Here is a 16,735-nt window from a genome sequence, read left to right as displayed (position 1 = left end):
GCTCTTGCCTCCGCTGTGTGTACTGTGCCCCCCGGTCATCAGTCACCCGCTCTTGCCTCCGCTGTGTGTACTGCGCCCCCCGGTCATCAGTCACCCGCTCTTGCCTCCGCTGTGTGTACTGCGCCCCCCGGTCATCAGTCACCCGCTCTTGCCTCCTCTGTGTGTACTGTGCCCCCCCGGTCATCAGTCACCCGCTCTTGCCTCCGCTGTGTGTACTGCGCCCCCTGGTCATCAGTCACCCGCTCTTGCCTCCGCTGTGTGCACTGCGCCCCCCGGTCATCAGTCACCCGCTCTTGCCTCCGCTTTGTGTACTGCGCCCCCCGGTCATCAGTCACCCGCTCTTGCCTCCGCTGTGTGTACTGCGCCCCCCGGTCATCAGTCACCCGCTCTTGCCTCCGCTGTGTGCATTGCGCCCCCCGGTCATCAGTCACCCGCTCTTGCCTCCGCTGTGTGCACTGCGCCCCCCGGTCATCAGTCACCCGCTCTTGCCTCCGCTGTATGTACTGCGCCCCCCGGTCATCAGTCACCCGCTCTTGCCTCCTCTGTGTGTACTGTGCCCCCCCGGTCATCAGTCACCCGCTCTTGCCTCCGCTGTGTGTACTGCGCCCCCTGGTCATCAGTCACCCGCTCTTGCCTCCGCTGTGTGCACTGCGCCCCCCGGTCATCAGTCACCCGCTCTTGCCTCCGCTTTGTGTACTGCGCCCCCCGGTCATCAGTCACCCGCTCTTGCCTCCGCTGTGTGTACTGCGCCCCCCGGTCATCAGTCACCCGCTCTTGCCTCCGCTGTGTGCATTGCGCCCCCCGGTCATCAGTCACCCGCTCTTGCCTCCGCTGTGTGCACTGCGCCCCCCGGTCATCAGTCACCCGCTCTTGCCTCCGCTGTATGTACTGTGCCCCCCGGTCATCAGTCACCCGCTCTTGCCTCCGCTGTGTGTACTGTGCCCCCCGGTCATCAGTCACCCGCTCTTGCCTCCGCTGTGTGTACTGTGCCCCCCGGTCATCAGTCACCCGCTCTCGCCTCCGCTGTGTGCACTGCGCCCCCCGGTCATCAGTCACCCGCTCTTGCCTCCGCTGTGTGTACTGCGCCCCCCGGTCATCAGTCACCCGCTCTTGCCTCCGCTGTGTGTACTGTGCCCCCCGGTCATCAGTCACCCGCTCTTGCCTCCGCTGTGTGTACTGCGCCCCCCGGTCATCAGTCACCCGCTCTTGCCTCCGCTGTGTGTACTGCGCCCCCCGGTCATCAGTCACCCGCTCTTGCCTCCTCTGTGTGTACTGTGCCCCCCCGGTCATCAGTCACCCGCTCTTGCCTCCGCTGTGTGTACTGCGCCCCCTGGTCATCAGTCACCCGCTCTTGCCTCCACTGTGTGCACTGCGCCCCCCGGTCATCAGTCACCCGCTCTTGCCTCCGCTGTGTGTACTGTGCCCCCCGGTCATCAGTCACCCGCTCTCGCCTCCGCTGTGTGCCCTGCGCCCCCCGGTCATCAGTCACCCGCTCTTGCCTCCGCTGTGTGTACTGTGCCCCCCGGTCATCAGTCACCCGCTCTTGCCTCCGCTGTGTGTACTGTGCCCCCCCCGGTCATCAGTCACCCGCTCTTGCCTCCGCTGTGTGTACTGTGCCCCCCGGTCATCAGTCACCCGCTCTCGCCTCCGCTGTGTGTACTGTGCCCCCCGGTCATCAGTCACCCGCTCTCGCCTCCGCTGTGTGTACTGTGCCCCCCGGTCATCAGTCACCCGCTCTCGCCTCCGCTGTGTGTACTGTGCCCCCCGGTCATCAGTCACCCGCTCTCGCCTCCGCTGTGTGTACTGTGCCCCCCGGTCATCAGTCACCCGCTCTCGCCTCCGCTGTGTGTACTGTGCCCCCCGGTCATCAGTCACCCGCTCTCGCCTCCGCTGTGTGTACTGTGCCCCCCGGTCATCAGTCACCCGCTCTTGCCTCCGCTGTGTGTACTGCGCCCCCCGGTCATCAGTCACCCGCTCTTGCCTCCGCTGTGTGTACTGCGCCCCCCGGTCATCAGTCACCCGCTCTCGCCTCCGCTGTGTGTACTGTGCCCCCCGGTCATCAGTCACCCGCTCTTGCCTCCGCTGTGTGTACTGTGCCCCCCGGTCATCAGTCACCCGCTCTTGCCTCCGCTGTGTGTACTGTGCCCCCCCGGTCATCAGTCACCCGCTCTTGCCTCCGCTGTGTGTACTGTGCCCCCCGGTCATCAGTCACCCGCTCTTGCCTCCGCAGGGTTCTGGCTCCTCTGGACGGTTCTCATTCTCCTGAGTTGCTGCTGTGCCTATCGCCATCGTCGCGCCAAGCTCCGCCTCCAGCATCAGCAGCGGCAGCGGGAGATCAACCTCATTGCCTACCACCGTGCCTGCCACTACCCGCCATCCATGCTGGACCTGAGTAAGTGGCAGCTGTGCCCATTGCCCACCCAAATACTACCATTGTGTTTACAGTAGTATTGTTACCCCTGGGATCTGCTCTTTCCCCCCCCCCATAGTATCCCTTGTACCTGACTCTTCAATTTCCCTGGGTGACGCCACCATAACTCCCCGCAGCACGCCCGCTGTCTTGGAGTCCTATTTGACACACGACTTTCCTTTACTCCCCTTATTCAATCACTCACTCGCTCACAGGGCTGTGGAGTCGATATAAAATGGATCGACTCCAACTCCTAAAATCTATAATAAATTGGGTGCAGTCGTTCAATGCAGTTTGTGGGGAATATTTTTTCATAAGAATTCTGGAAAGTTCTGAAATGTCCTATAAATGTCCGTCCTATTCCTGATCTCAGGGTCTGGAATTTACTGAGATGAATCTGTGCTGCAGAAAATGTATCACTTACACATCAGCCGTGTATGAGGGAGTCGGAGGTTTGGCTTAGCAATTCCACAGCCCTGCCCGCTCTTGTCACCTGCACCTTCAAAACATCTCCAGAATCCGACCTTTTCTCACCTTTTGATACAGCAAAAACGCTTACTGTCTCTTATTCACTCTCGTCTGGACTACTGCAACTCTCTTCTGATCGGTCTCCCTCTTACCAAACTTTCTCCTCTCCAATCCGTCCTGAATGCGGCAGCCAGGGTCGTATTTCTGTCCAGCTGCTTCACCGATGCCTCCACCTTGTGCCAGTCATTACACTGGTTACCCATTCGCCACAGAATATAATACAAACTGATCTCTCTTGCCCACAAAGCTCTCCACAGTTCTGCACCGCCTTATATCTCATCTCTGTCTATCGCCCTACACGTGCCCTCTGTTCTACAAATGACCTAAAACTGACATCCCCCATAATCTGAAGCTTGCACCTCCGTCTCCAAGACTTCTCCCGTGCTGCGCCAGTTCTCTGGAATGCTCTTCCCCAGACGATCCGACTGATGCCTAGACACCACGTCTTCAAGCGCGCTTTAAAAACACATCTGTTTAGACAAGCTGATCATCTCAACCTACCCACCTAACTCTCCCCTGTCCCCTCCTCAATGTTAATCTTAATCTGCTCCTGAGTATTCATCTGTCTCCACATCCTCCATGCTCCCAGTAGCACATGGTAACTGCCCTTAGATACTGGCTGATGACCATATTCTACCTATTGTGTCCCCCCATTTCTATATAGATTGTAGCTTGCGAGCAGCCGGACCCTCACTGCTCCTGTAACTGGTGAAATGTGATACATTGTATGGTTTATATTGTCTGTATATGTCCCTACTTAATTGTAAAGCGCTGCGGAATATGTTGGCGCTATATAAATAAAAAATATTATTATTATTATATGCATTATTACTCAGAGGATTTGAGTTGTCATACAGTAGTACTGTTAATGTCAGAATCTTGTACTGACCGGTCTCTGTCTCTGTTGTACACTATCATAGTAACATAGCTTTTAAGGTTGAAGGAAGACCAAGTCCATCTAGTTCACCCCATAGCCGAACATGTGGATCCAGAGGAAGGCAAAAAAAACCATGTGGCAAACACTAAGCTCCACATTGGGGAAAAAATTCCTTCCCGACTCCATACGACAATCAGACTAGATCCCTGGATCAACGCCCTATCAAGGAATCTAGTATATATAACCTGCAATATTATACTTTTCAGGAAAGGCGTCCAGGCCCTTCTTAAATGTTAGTAGTGAATCCCTCATTACACATCATGCGGCAGAGAGCTCCATAGTCTCACTGCTCTTACAGTAAAGAATCCCTTTCTGTGATTATGATTAAACCTTCTTTCCTCCAGACGGAGAAGATGCCCCCTTGTCCCCGTCTCAGGCCTCAGAGTAAAAAGATCAGTAGAAAGGTCTTTGTACTGTCCCCTCATATACTTGTACATAGTAATAAGATCCCCCCTAAACTAAATAACCCCAAGTGTAATAACCTGTCTTGGTATTGCAGACCCCCCAGTCCTCTAATAACCTGTCTTGGTATTGCAGACCCCCCCAGTCCTCTAATAACCTGTCTTGGTATTGCAGACCCCCCAGTCCTCTAATAACCTGTCTTGGTATTGCAGACCCCCCAGTCCTCTAATAACCTGTCTTGGTATTGCAAACCCCCCAGTCCTCTAATAACCTGTCTTGGTATTGCAGACCCCCCAGTCCTCTAATAACCTGTCTTGGTATTGCAGACCCCCCAGTCCTCTAATAACCTGTCTTGGTATTGCAGACCCCCCAGTCCTCTAATAACCTGTCTTGGTATTGCAGACCCCCCAGTCCTCTAATAACCTGTCTTGGTATTGCAGACCCCCCAGTCCTCTAATAACCTGTCTTGGTATTGCAGACCCCCCCGTCCTCTAATAACCTGTCTTGGTATTGCAGACCCCCCAGTCTTCTAATAACCTGTCTTGGTATTGCAGACCCCCCATCCTCTAATAACCTGTCTTGCTATTGCGGACCCCCCAGTCTTCTAATAACCTGTCTTGGTATTGCAGACCCCCCAGTCCTCTAATAACCTGTCTTGCTATTGCGGACCCCCCAGTCCTCTAATAACCTGTCTTGCTATTGCGGACCCCCCAGTCCTCTAATAACCTGTCTTGCTATTGCAGACCCCCAGGCCTCTAATAACCTGTCTTGGTATTGCAGACCCCCCAGTCCTCTAATAACCTGTCTTGGTATTGCAGACCCCCCCCCCCCCAGTCCTCTAATAACCTGTCTTGGTATTGCAGACCCCCCCATCCTCTAATAACCTGTCTTGGTATTGCAGACCCCCCAGTCCTCTAATAACCTGTCTTGGTATTGCCGACCCCCCAGTCCTCTAATAACCTTGGTCGCTCTTCTTCACCTGCTCTAGTTCAGCTATGTCTTTCTTATACACCGGAGACCAGAACTGTACACAGTATTCTAAGTGTGGTCGCACTAATGACTTGTATAGAGGTAAAATTATCTTCTCCTTATGAGCATCTATGCCTCTTTTAATGCATCCCATTATTTTATTTGCCTTTGCAGCAGCTGCCTGACACTGGCCACTAAACGTGAGCTTGTCGTCCACCAATACACCCAGGTCTTTTTCAGTTACAGTTTTGCCCAGTGTTTTACAATTAAAATGTATAATTATATGCTTATTTCCTCTGCCCAAGTGCATGACCTTACATTTATCCCCATTAAAGCTCATTTGCCATTTATCAGCCCAAGCTTCTAGTTTACATAGATCCTCCTGTAATATAAAATTGTCCTCCTCTGTATTGATTACCCTGCAGAGTTTAGTGTCATCTGCAGATACTGAAATACTACTCTGTATGCCCCCTACAAGGTCATTAATAAATATGTTAAAAAGAAGGGGGCCCAATACCGACCCCTGTGGTACCCCACTGTTAACTGAGACCCAGTCTGAGTGTGTTCCATTAATAACCACCCTTTGTTTCCTATCACTGAGCCAGTTCTTAACCCACATACATATATTTTCCCCTCTCCCCATTGTTCTCATTTTATGTATCAACCTTTTGTGTGGAACCGTATCAAAAGCTTTTGAAAAGTCCATATACACAACATCCACTGCATTTCCTTGGTCCAGTCCAGAACTTGCCTCCTCATAAAAGCTGATCAGATTAGTCTGACAGGAACGGTCCCTCGTAAACCCATGTTGATATTGGGTCATGAGGTTATTCCTCTTCAGATACGCTATCATAGCATCTCTTAGGAAACCATCCAGGATTTTACCCAGAGTAGAGGTTAAGCTTACCGGCCTATAATTTCCACGTTCGGTTTTTGTCCCCTTTTTGAATATTGGCACCACATTTGCTATACGCCAGTCCTGTGGTACAGACCCTGTTGTTATGGAATCTTTAACCCCTTTATGACCATGTCAGTAATAGTACGTAGCTGCGCCCTGGGACTTATGGACCAGCTACGTACTATTACGTGTGCAGCGATCGCACCCGCACAGAAGCGGTGCGGGGCGATCGCCACCGGGTGTCAGCTGATTGTCACAGCTGACACCCGGTGCTATGTGCAGGGAGCGGTCCCGCACCGCTCCCTGCACATTAACCCCCGCAATGCTGCGATCGAAAAATAAATAAATAAAAATATATTGAACCCATAATATTTATTTATTATGAAAAAAAAAATAAACCAATAAAAGTACACATATTTGGTATCGCCGCGTCCGGAACGACCTGACCCATAAAACTGTCCCACTAGTTAACACCTTTAGTGAGCACTGTAAAATAAATAAATAAAAAACGAAGCAAAAAACAATGCTTTATCATCATACTGCCAAACAAAAAATGGAATAACACGCGATCAAAAAGACGAATATGAATAAAAATGGTACCGCTGAAAACGTCATCTTGTCTCGCAAAAAACAAGCCGCCATACAGCTCCATTGTCCGGTTTTGTTGGTTTTTGTTTATTCTGCCTCCCAAAAATCGGAATAGAAAGCGATCAAAAAATGTCATGTGTCCTAAAATGGTACCAATAAAAACGTCAACTTGTCCCGCAAAAAACAAGCCATCACATGACTCTGTCGGCCAAAATCTGGAAAAATTATAGCTCTTAAAATATGGCGATGTAAAAACTAGTCTTTGCAAAAAAAGCGTCTTTTAGTGTGTGACAGCTGTCAATCATAAAAACCCGATATGAATCTGGTATCGCTGTAATCGCACCGACCCGAAGCATAAAGTCGTCTAATAACTTATACCACAAGAGGAATGGCGTGAAAAATAAACTCTAGGGTTAGGGCTAGGGTTAGGGTTGGGCTAGGGTTAGGGTTAGGGTTGGGCTAGGGTTAGGGTTGGGCTAGGGTTAGGGTTGGGCTAGGGCTAGGGTTGGGCTAGGGTTAGGGCTAGGGTTAGGGCTAGGGTTAGGGCTAGGGTTAGGGCTGGGCTAGGGCTGGGCTAGGGTTGGGCTAGGGTTGGGCTAGGGTTGGGCTAGGGTTAGGGTTAGGGTTAGGGCTAGGGTTAGGGTTAGGGTTAGGGTTAGGGCTAGGGCTAGGGTTAGGGCTAGGGCTAGGGTTAGGGCTAGGGTTAGGGTTAGGGCTAGGGTTGGGCTAGGGTTAGGGCTAGGGTTAGGGCTAGGGTTAGGGCTAGGGTTAGGGTTGGGCTAGGGTTGGGCTAGGGTTAGGGTTAGGGTTGGGCTAGGGTTGGGCTAGGGTTAGGGTTGGGCTAGGGTTAGGGCTAGGGTTAGGGTTAGGGTTAGGGCTAGGGTTAGGGTTAGGGCTAGGGTTAGGGTTAGGGCTAGGGTTAGGGTTAGGGCTAGGGTTAGGGTTAGGGTTAGGGCTAGGGTTAGGGTTAGGGTTAGGGCTAGGGTTAGGGTTAGGGCTAGGGTTAGGGTTGGGCTAGGGTTAGGGTTGGGGTTTTTTCAAAAGTAAAGAAAAAAAAATGATGACAATATGGCGACCAGTGTTGAGCGCCAGTGCTCGCTACTTGAGTGTGTATCGGGTGCTCGGGTATGCACTGACTATAGCGGGTGCTCAAGTCTCTGCCCCATATGCTTCGCGGCCAAAAAAAAACGTTGCTGGGATCGCCTGCCATGCACAAGCGATCCCCGCATGTTTTTTTTTGGGTGTCTAACAACCGTGAAACATGCGGGGCGGGGACTCGAGCATGTCATTCGAGCACCCGCGATACATGGGGCATACCAGAGTACCCGATGCAAACTCAAATAGCGAGCACTTGCGCTCAAGACTAATGACAACTTATTCAATATGATGACCTAATGTTATCAAATTCTGTGTCGTACCTCTGGGTTCAAAATGTTCACTATACCCCTTGATAAAATTCTTGAGGGGTCTAGTTTCCAAAATGGGGTCACTTGTGGGGGGTTTCCACTATTTAGGCACATCAGGGGCTCCCGAAATGTGACATGGCGTCCGCTCTCGATTCCAGCCAATTTTGCGTTCAAAAAGTCACAGTGCTCCTTTCCTTCTGAACCCTGACGTGCGCCCAAACACTGTATTTTCCCCACATATGGGGTATTGGCGTACTCAAGAGAAATTGCACAACAGGTTTTAGGTTCCATTTTCTCCTCTTACCCTTGTGAAACTAAAAAAATTGGGGCAAAAAGATCATTTTTGTGGAAAAAGTTAGATTTTTTTATTTTCACGGCTCCATGTTATAAACTTCTGTGAAGCACCTGGGGGTTCAGGGTGCTCACCACACATCTAGATAAGTTCCCTGAGGGGTCTAGTTTCCAAAATGGTGTCACTTGTGGGGGGTTTCCACTGTTTAGGCACATCAGGGTCTCTCCAAGCGCAACATGGCGTCCGCTAATTATTCAAGCAAATTTTACATTCAAAAAGTCAAATGGCGCTCCTTCCCTTCCGTGTCCTGCCGTGCGCCCAAACAGTGTTTTTTCCCCACGTATGGGGTATCTGTGTACTCAAGGGAAATTGCGCAACAAATTTTGGGGTCCATTTTTTTCCTGTTACCCCTGCAAAAATAAAAAAATTGGCGTCTAAAGTAACATTTTTGTGAAAAAAGTTAAATGTTAATTTTTTCCTTCCCCATTCCAAAAATTCCTGTGAAGCACCTGAAGGGTTAATAAAGTTCTTGAATGTGGTTTTGAGCACCTTGTGGGGTGCAGTTTTTAGAATGGTGTCACTTTTGGGTATTTTCTGTCATAAAGACCTCTCAAAGTGACTTCAAATGTGATGTGGTCCCTAAAAAAAAAAAAAGGTTTTGTAAATTTTGTTGGAAAAATGAGAAATCGCTGATCAACTTTTAACCCTTATAGCTCCCTATTAAAAAAAAATTTTGGTTCCAAAATTGTGCTGATGTAAAGTAGACATGTGGGGAATGTTATTTATTAACTATTTTTTGTAACCTATCTCTGTGATTTAACGGAATAAAAATTAAAAATTCAAATTTTGAAAATTGTGAAATTTTCAAAATTTTTGCCAAATTTCCAGGAACCCAAACCCCTCCTTCCTACACCAGTTCCTGAGCCACTTACTTATCTCCCGTTGCCTCTCTGGTGTGGCACGTGGTACCGGTAGTATCTCAGAGAATACCACCTTGGAGGTCCTTGCTTTAAGCTTGCAGCCTAATTCCCTGAAATCATCTTTAAGGACCTTCCACCTACCTCTAACTTTGTCATTTGTGCCAATGTGCATCATGACCGCTGGGTCCTCACCAGCCCCTCCCAGTAATCTGTCAACCCGATCAGCGATGTGCCGGACTCGAGCGCCAGGTAGGCAGCACACTGTTCGACGATCCCTGTCTTTGTGACAGATTGCCCTACCTGTTCCCCTAATAATTGAGTCCCCCACTACCAGCACCTGCCTGGCCTGCTCTCCTATTTCCCTCTTTACTGGAGCTGACACTCCTCCGGCTTTCAGGGGACATGCCTTGTTGCAGCAGTGCTACCCCTGGTATTGATATGTCCATGTCTGTGGTCTCTGTAGTAATACTCTGGGGGGGATCTGGTACTAACCTGTCTGTCAGGATTGAGCAGGGATTTGAAAGCACATGATCCCGATTACTTGCTATGTAGGTATCGGCAAGCGCAGTGAGGGTATGACGTACACACCTCCGGATTCCAACGCATGTAATATGTGTATACGCCCTGTACGGTTACTGCCAGCTTCACGATAGCCCAATTATTATTATTCTTTGCCACCACCAACCAAATTTGAAATATAATACAGTCCTGGCCGGACGCCTGCGTTTTGGTAGCGTATATGGCTTTGGGGGAAGGAACGATTACAGAGCAAAAGAAACAGAACTATTCAATTTTATATTTAATCCAAAAGGGAGGCAGTGTTTAGGAAAACTATACAGATTTTACAAATGGAGACAAGACAATACAGAATATACAGTTACACAAAATAAAAAGGGGTTAACAAAAAAAACTTACTGTAAAGACCGCAGAGACGATTCAATATAGCTGGAGGGAAGCGCTCCTATGCCCGTTCAGCGAACGTGTTACACACAAATATGTGCTTCCAACATGAGTGCTGACACGTCTTCTTCTTGTCTTTTATGTCAAAGGGGGGACTTGCCCACACACTCCCTTCTGATGACATCATGTGGGCTGGGCTCCAGCCTTCATATTTTTATTAAAAATATCTGGCTTCTGCGATAACTTCTCGCTGGTTGATTGTAGAAGCCCGAAAGGGATACCATATTTTCCATTATGAATTTGCATTTCTTTAGAGACCACACATGACGTAGCCGTGGTCTGTTATTTTGTACTACCGCTCTCTGGAGGGGCGTACAACTACGGAAAATTATGCATATTTTTCCTTAGCTGACCCTGCCACTAAAAATATGGGTCTCATTATTATCGGAGGTATAGAACTTTAGATATTCCATATTTCGCGTCACTGATGGCCAGACTGAAGATTGTTGTTGAGCAAAAAGGGGAGGCCCCGGGGGGTGGGGGTGAGAGAGAATTCTTTTGAAGCCCGGAAGTACATGCTTCTCACCTAGGTGTAAATTTATCGCAGGTCTCTGTTAATTGGGTTTGCCTCCTCATGTGTGCTGCGATTTACATGGAGAGCTTTTTGTACTGCCAAATGGTCGATATGGGAAGGGGAGAGCGGCTTGGGAAGAGCGACATTGTCAGAAAATATTAAGAAAATGTCTGTTTCTTTTCTCTTGTAGGGGTGTTGTCATCCTTTAAGCTCCCGGCCTATGAGGAGGTGGCGTACCGGCCCACCACCCCGCCCCCTCCATACAGCTTGGCCCTCGCCCCACTGGGCCTCCCGTCGTCTTCTGTGCCTCCGTCGGACCCTCCTTCCTTCTCGCCGAGCTTGGATCATTCCAGCAGCTGCTCTTGTACCTCCGGCTGTATGTTATCGGGAAGCAGCTCCTTCTCCATCCAGGTGACGGATGAGACTGGCACCAGCCTGGGGAGTGCAGCCAGCGACGGCCGGAGCTGGGATCAGACCCCCGAGGAGGAGGATCAGGGGGCTTGTGGCCTTGAGCGATCTTTTCACAAGCAGACTGCTTTCTCCTCCTATGTGGATTTCTTTGATTCTCACCATTGTTGGGACATTGAGGAGGAGGATGAGGAGGCTGAGGAGGAGCATTACCGGCAGAGGAGGCTGACTGGAGACTCTGGGATCGAGGTCTGCGAGGAGGAGGAGGATGATGATGACAACGGGCAGCTGAACGAAGATCCCGACTGTGCACAGAGCAGGAAATCCACAGAATCTCCTGTGGAGAAGGGAGACACAGAACCAAACTCCCCCATACAATCTGTGTAACACGAGGACCCAGAACGCGGAGTGCCTCTACAGCCGCCTAGGAGAAGGCTCCTACACGGACCAGCCCGAGGGGTGGGGGGAGGTCGACGAGGACCAGCCCGAGGGGTGGGGGGAGGTCGACGAGGACCAGCCCGAGGGGTGGGGGGAGGTCGACGCGGACCAGCCCGAGGGTGGGTGGTGGAGGGGCTTCTCGACGCGGACCAGCCCGAGGGTGGGTGGTGGAGGGGCTTCTCGACGCGGACCAGCCCGAGGGTGAGGTCTATGTTGTAGCTTATAATCACAGGTAGACCAGGGTTACGTGGGGTGGAGTAGCAGATGATCACATGTGGTCGTGCGGAGTACCCGCCAGCAGCGGGGGGACATTGGACAGGTATTTGATGCTGCCGAGTCGACTCTACTAGTGCTGGTTCCTATCATATATTGGACCTGACCTCAAGGGGGGGACTGACAGGAGCAGTAACTGCGTCGGGCTGGGGCCCTTGGTCCCCAAATCTGAGGCCTTGAGGTCTCTGCAATGAGCTTTCTGGTAGATCCATCCTAGTACCTTGTTCTTCTGGCCAGTAATGAGTAGGCTCTACTGGCCGAGCAATGTGTGGGGGTCTATATATACAGTCTTATACGATGCAGTGTGCGTTACCACCAAATAAAGCTGTTTACAGTGAGAAGGGACCGGAGCAGCGCTCTCGGGTACCAGTGATGCCCCCGGTGGTGGGAGTGCGCGGGGTAACATTTCACTTGTGCTCACTGGTGGCTGTGAGCACAGCGCCCCCCAGTGATGGCCACAATGACCGGCCGTTCTGGACCTGTTGGGACGGTCTGACCGGCTGTCGGCTTCCATTTCATCAGAGGTGATAGATGAGGTTAATATGGGGGTTCTCTGGATGTCACTGCCCATTAGGATAGGGCTAATGGTTGTGCTATTCAGCCATCACCTGCCTCTACCCTGGGTGGTCCGGAGCTGCCCCCATGGCTGTTAGCATGTTAATCTCTGACAGTAGTATCTAACACTCACCGGCAGGGGGCGCATCATTCCACGTGCCTGTAACATGAATACAGGGCATTGATGGGGTACCATGACAGCCGGGGGTCTGCTGAAGACCCCTGTGCCTGTCATTACCATACTCCTGTCCCTGGCATTCATACAGTATGATTTTGGCTGTACATGGCACTGCCACCGATGCCCTGCTACGTACAACACCAGCGATCAGACGACTGCAACGTCAAGTCCCCTGATGGCCCTAATAAAAATACCGTAAAAAGTCAGATCTAAAGGTTTACATCGCGCCCCTTTCCTCCCATTAAGATGAAAGAATAATAATGCTACACATACTAATGGCGCTATGTTCAGAAATGTCTGATCTATTTCAATATAAATCCATAAACGAGAAAGACTCAAACTCCAGAATTGCGTTTTTTTCGGACGCTGCAATAAAATGAAACTAGAGGCGATCAAATCAATCGTTTCTACCCCAAAATGCTATTAGTAAAAACGTCAACTCCGGCCACAAAAAATAAGCCCCCAGATCCCGAAAACTGAAGGTTACGCGTCTCGGCGGATGACGAAAAAGTCAAAAATTATTATTTTTTTTTTTCCAAACATGAATTGTTTCATCATTTAGATAAGAACTCCACCATTGGCGTCTGCGGCCTCGTACTGACCTGGAGCATCATATTGCCGGTCAGTTTTACCGTAAAGTCAATGCTGTAAATAAATCAACCAACAAGGGCGGCATTGCGCCATTTCAACGCACTTGGAATTCTTCTCCTGCTTTCCAATACATCACATGACAAAATGAATGGTGGCATTCAAAACTCATCCACAAAAAAAACACAATCCCTCATACGGCTAGAAAGGTGAAGAAATAAAGGTGTAGGCCGGGCGCGACGGCGTAGGCTGGGCGCCGGCTGTGTCTGGCACTGTGTGTGAATCCCATGATTAGTATTTGTGTCGTAACGAAAGGACGGACTATGTCCGGCATGGTGACTGCAGCCGATCTGCTCAGGTTTATGACCTCGTTAATGAGAAGCGGAGACAGACCACCGTTACTGGAGGACGTAGCGCCGTCGGCCATGTCCTGTTGGGTCTTGTGTTCCCTCGCACTGTTCCATATCTTGTTCCTCCCATGATATGTACAGTTTCTGACCCACTGCTGGGTTTTCTGTCCTGGGGCAGAGATGTCTTGGTTCTCGGGATGCTGTTTATTGCCGCCCTCGGCTGTGGCCACCATGCCCTAGATGGTGAACTTCAGCGTCCCGTGATTTTCATGGCTTTAGTTGGCGTCCGATTTTCTAAAGTTGTAAATCTCGACACGAGAAGTTTCCGCCGCCTCCTGCCTATAATTCCACCCTTATGTAACATGCAGCTGCAGAGGTTGCGCGGGGCCCCGTTAGGCCGTGTCCACACTTAGCAGGTCCTATAATATGTAGCAGAGTGTCTACAGCTCATTTATTACATGTAAACGATACCATGACCCACACGGCTAACACGCATCAGCGGCAAGAGGGGGCACATAGTTTTGGTGATGTAGGCTTTCTTCTTTGATGCTTTTCTTCTCATGAGTTTATAGCAGCAGTTTGTGACTGGAGTTCCCCGACTGCTGAAGCCAAACTTTAGATTATGTATACAGGTATCCCAGGCAGGGCCGCCGGCCTCCTCACCGGACCCCACTGCTGCTCCCACCCTCCCTCATCATAGTCTCTGCACTGTGTATACAGGTATCCCAGGCTGGGCCGGCGATCCGAGCACAGAGACCCCACCGGCCTCATCACTGGATCCCACTGCTGCTCCGTCCTCCCCCCTCATAGTCGTCTCTGTACTGTGTATACAGGTATCCCAGGCTGGGCCGGCGATCCGAGTACAGAGACCCCGCCAGCCTCATCACTGGATCCCACTGCTGCTCCGTCCTCCCCCTCATAGTAGTCTCTGCACTGTGTATACAGGTATCCCAGACTGGGCAGACGGTCCAAGCACAGAGACCCCGCCGGCCTCATCACTGGATCCCACTGCTGCTCCGTCCTCCCCCTCATCATCGTCTCTACACTGTGTATACAGGTATCCCAGGCTGGGCAGACGGTCCGAGCACAGAGACCCCGCCAGCCTCAGCACCGGATCTCGCTGCGCCATCATCTATCATAGTCATCTCTGCACTATGTATACAGGTATCGCAGGCAGGGCCGGCAATCTGAGCACAGAGACCCCACCGGCCTCATCACTGGACCCCACTGCTGCTCCATCATCTATCATAGTCGTCTCTGTACTGTCTATACAGGTATCCCAGGCTGGGCAGACGGTCCGAGCACAGAGACCCCGCCAGCCTCAGCACCGGATCTCGCTGCGCCATCATCTATCATAGTCGTCTCTGCACTATGTATACAGGTATCCCAGGCTGGGCCGGCGATCCGAGCACAGAGACCCCGCCGGCCTCATCACTGGACCCCACTGCTGCTCCGTCCTCCCCCTCATCATCGTCTCTGCACTGTGTATACAGGTATCCCAGGCTGGGCCGGCGATCCGAGCACAGAGACCCCGCCGGCCTCATCACTGGACCCCACTGCTGCTCCGTCCTCCCCCTCATCATCGTCTCTACACTGTGTATACAGGTATCCCAGGCTGGGCCGGCGATCCGAGCACAGAGACCCCGCCGGCCTCATCACTGGACCCCACTGCTGCTCCGTCCTCCCCCTCATCATCGTCTCTGCACTGTGTATACAGGTATCCCAGGCTGGACAGACGGTCCGAGCACAGAGACCCCGCCGGCCTCATCACTGGATCCTACTGCTGCTCCATCATCTATCATAGTTGTCTCTGCACTGTGTATACAGGTATCCCACCCTTGGCTTATGGGCCACGTATGGAGACCCTGCTGCTGCTCCATCATCTATCATAGTCGTCTCTGCACTGTGTATACAGGTATCCCACCCTTGGCTTATGGGCCACGTATGGAGACCCCGCTGCTGCTCAGTCCCCCCCCCCCCATAGTCGTCTCTGCACTGTGTATACAGGGATCACACCATCGGCTGATGGGCCGCGCACAGAGACCCTGCTGCTGCCCCCCCCATAGTCGTCTCTGCACTGTGTATACAGGTATCCCACCCTCGGCTTATCGGCCACGTATAGAGACCCCGCTGCTGCTCAGTCCTCCTCCCCCATAGTCGTCTCTGCACTGTGTATACAGGTATCCCAGGCTGGGCAGACGGTCCAAGCACAGAGACCCCGCCAGCCTCATCACTGGATCCCACTGCTGCTCCGTCCTCCCCCTCATAGTAGTCTCTGCACTGTGTATACAGGTATCCCAGGCTGGGCAGACGGTCGAAGCACAGAGACCCCGCCGGCCTCATCACTGGATCCCACTGCTGCTCCGTCCTCCTCTCTCATAGTCGTCTCTGCACTGTGTATACAGGTATCGCAGGCTGGGCCGGCAATCTGAGCACAGAGACCCCACCGGCCTCATCACTGGACCCCACTGCTGCTCCATCATCTATCATAGTCGTCTCTGTACTGTCTATACAGGTATCCCAGGCTGGGCAGACGGTTCGAGCACAGAGACCCCGCCAGCCTCAGCACCGGATCTCGCTGCGCCATCATCTATCATAGTCGTCTCTGCACTATGTATACAGGTATCCCAGGCTGGGCCGGCGATCCGAGCACAGAGACCCCGCCGGCCTCATCACTGGACCCCACTGCTGCTCCGTCCTCCCCCTCATCATCGTCTCTGCACTGTGTATACAGGTATCCCAGGCTGGACAGACGGTCCGAGCACAGAGACCCCGCCGGCCTCATCACTGGATCCTACTGCTGCTCCATCATCTATCATAGTTGTCTCTGCACTGTGTATACAGGTATCCCACCCTTGGCTTATGGGCCACGTATGGAGACCCCGCTGCTGCTCCATCATCTATCATAGTCATCTCTGCACTGTGTATACAGGTATCCCACCCTTGGCTTATGGGCCACGTATGGAGACCCCGCTGCTGCTCAGTCCCCCCCCCCCATAGTCGTCTCTGCACTGTGTATACAGGGATCACACCATCGGCTGATGGGCCGCGCACAGAGACCCCGCTGCTGCCCCCCCCCATAGTCGTCTCTGCACTGTGTATACAGGTATCCCACCCTCGG

At 51.8% G+C, this 16,735-nt stretch overlaps 1 protein-coding gene across 1 annotated transcript in view; it reads left to right on the top strand.

The window, feature by feature from the left end:
- The window catches only part of WBP1 (WW domain binding protein 1), an 87,768-nt gene extending 76,044 nt beyond the window's left edge, over positions 1–11,724 (top strand). The window contains exons 2-3 of the mRNA XM_073668328.1: positions 2,231–2,392; positions 11,015–11,724. Of these exons, the coding sequence (XP_073524429.1) occupies positions 2,231–2,392; positions 11,015–11,619 (767 nt within the window). The 3' untranslated portion in view covers positions 11,620–11,724. The remainder of the gene's footprint in view (positions 1–2,230; positions 2,393–11,014) is intronic.
- Positions 11,725–16,735: the final 5,011 nt, after the last annotated feature.

The sequence above is a fragment of the Phyllobates terribilis genome, unplaced genomic scaffold (genome assembly GCF_046119375.1).
Source record: "Phyllobates terribilis strain yellow unplaced genomic scaffold, ASM4611937v1 Scaffold_1__5_contigs__length_1240528914, whole genome shotgun sequence".
NCBI classification, from domain to species: Eukaryota; Metazoa; Chordata; class Amphibia; order Anura; family Dendrobatidae; genus Phyllobates; species Phyllobates terribilis.
This window is presented reverse-complemented; position numbering and strand designations above follow the sequence as displayed.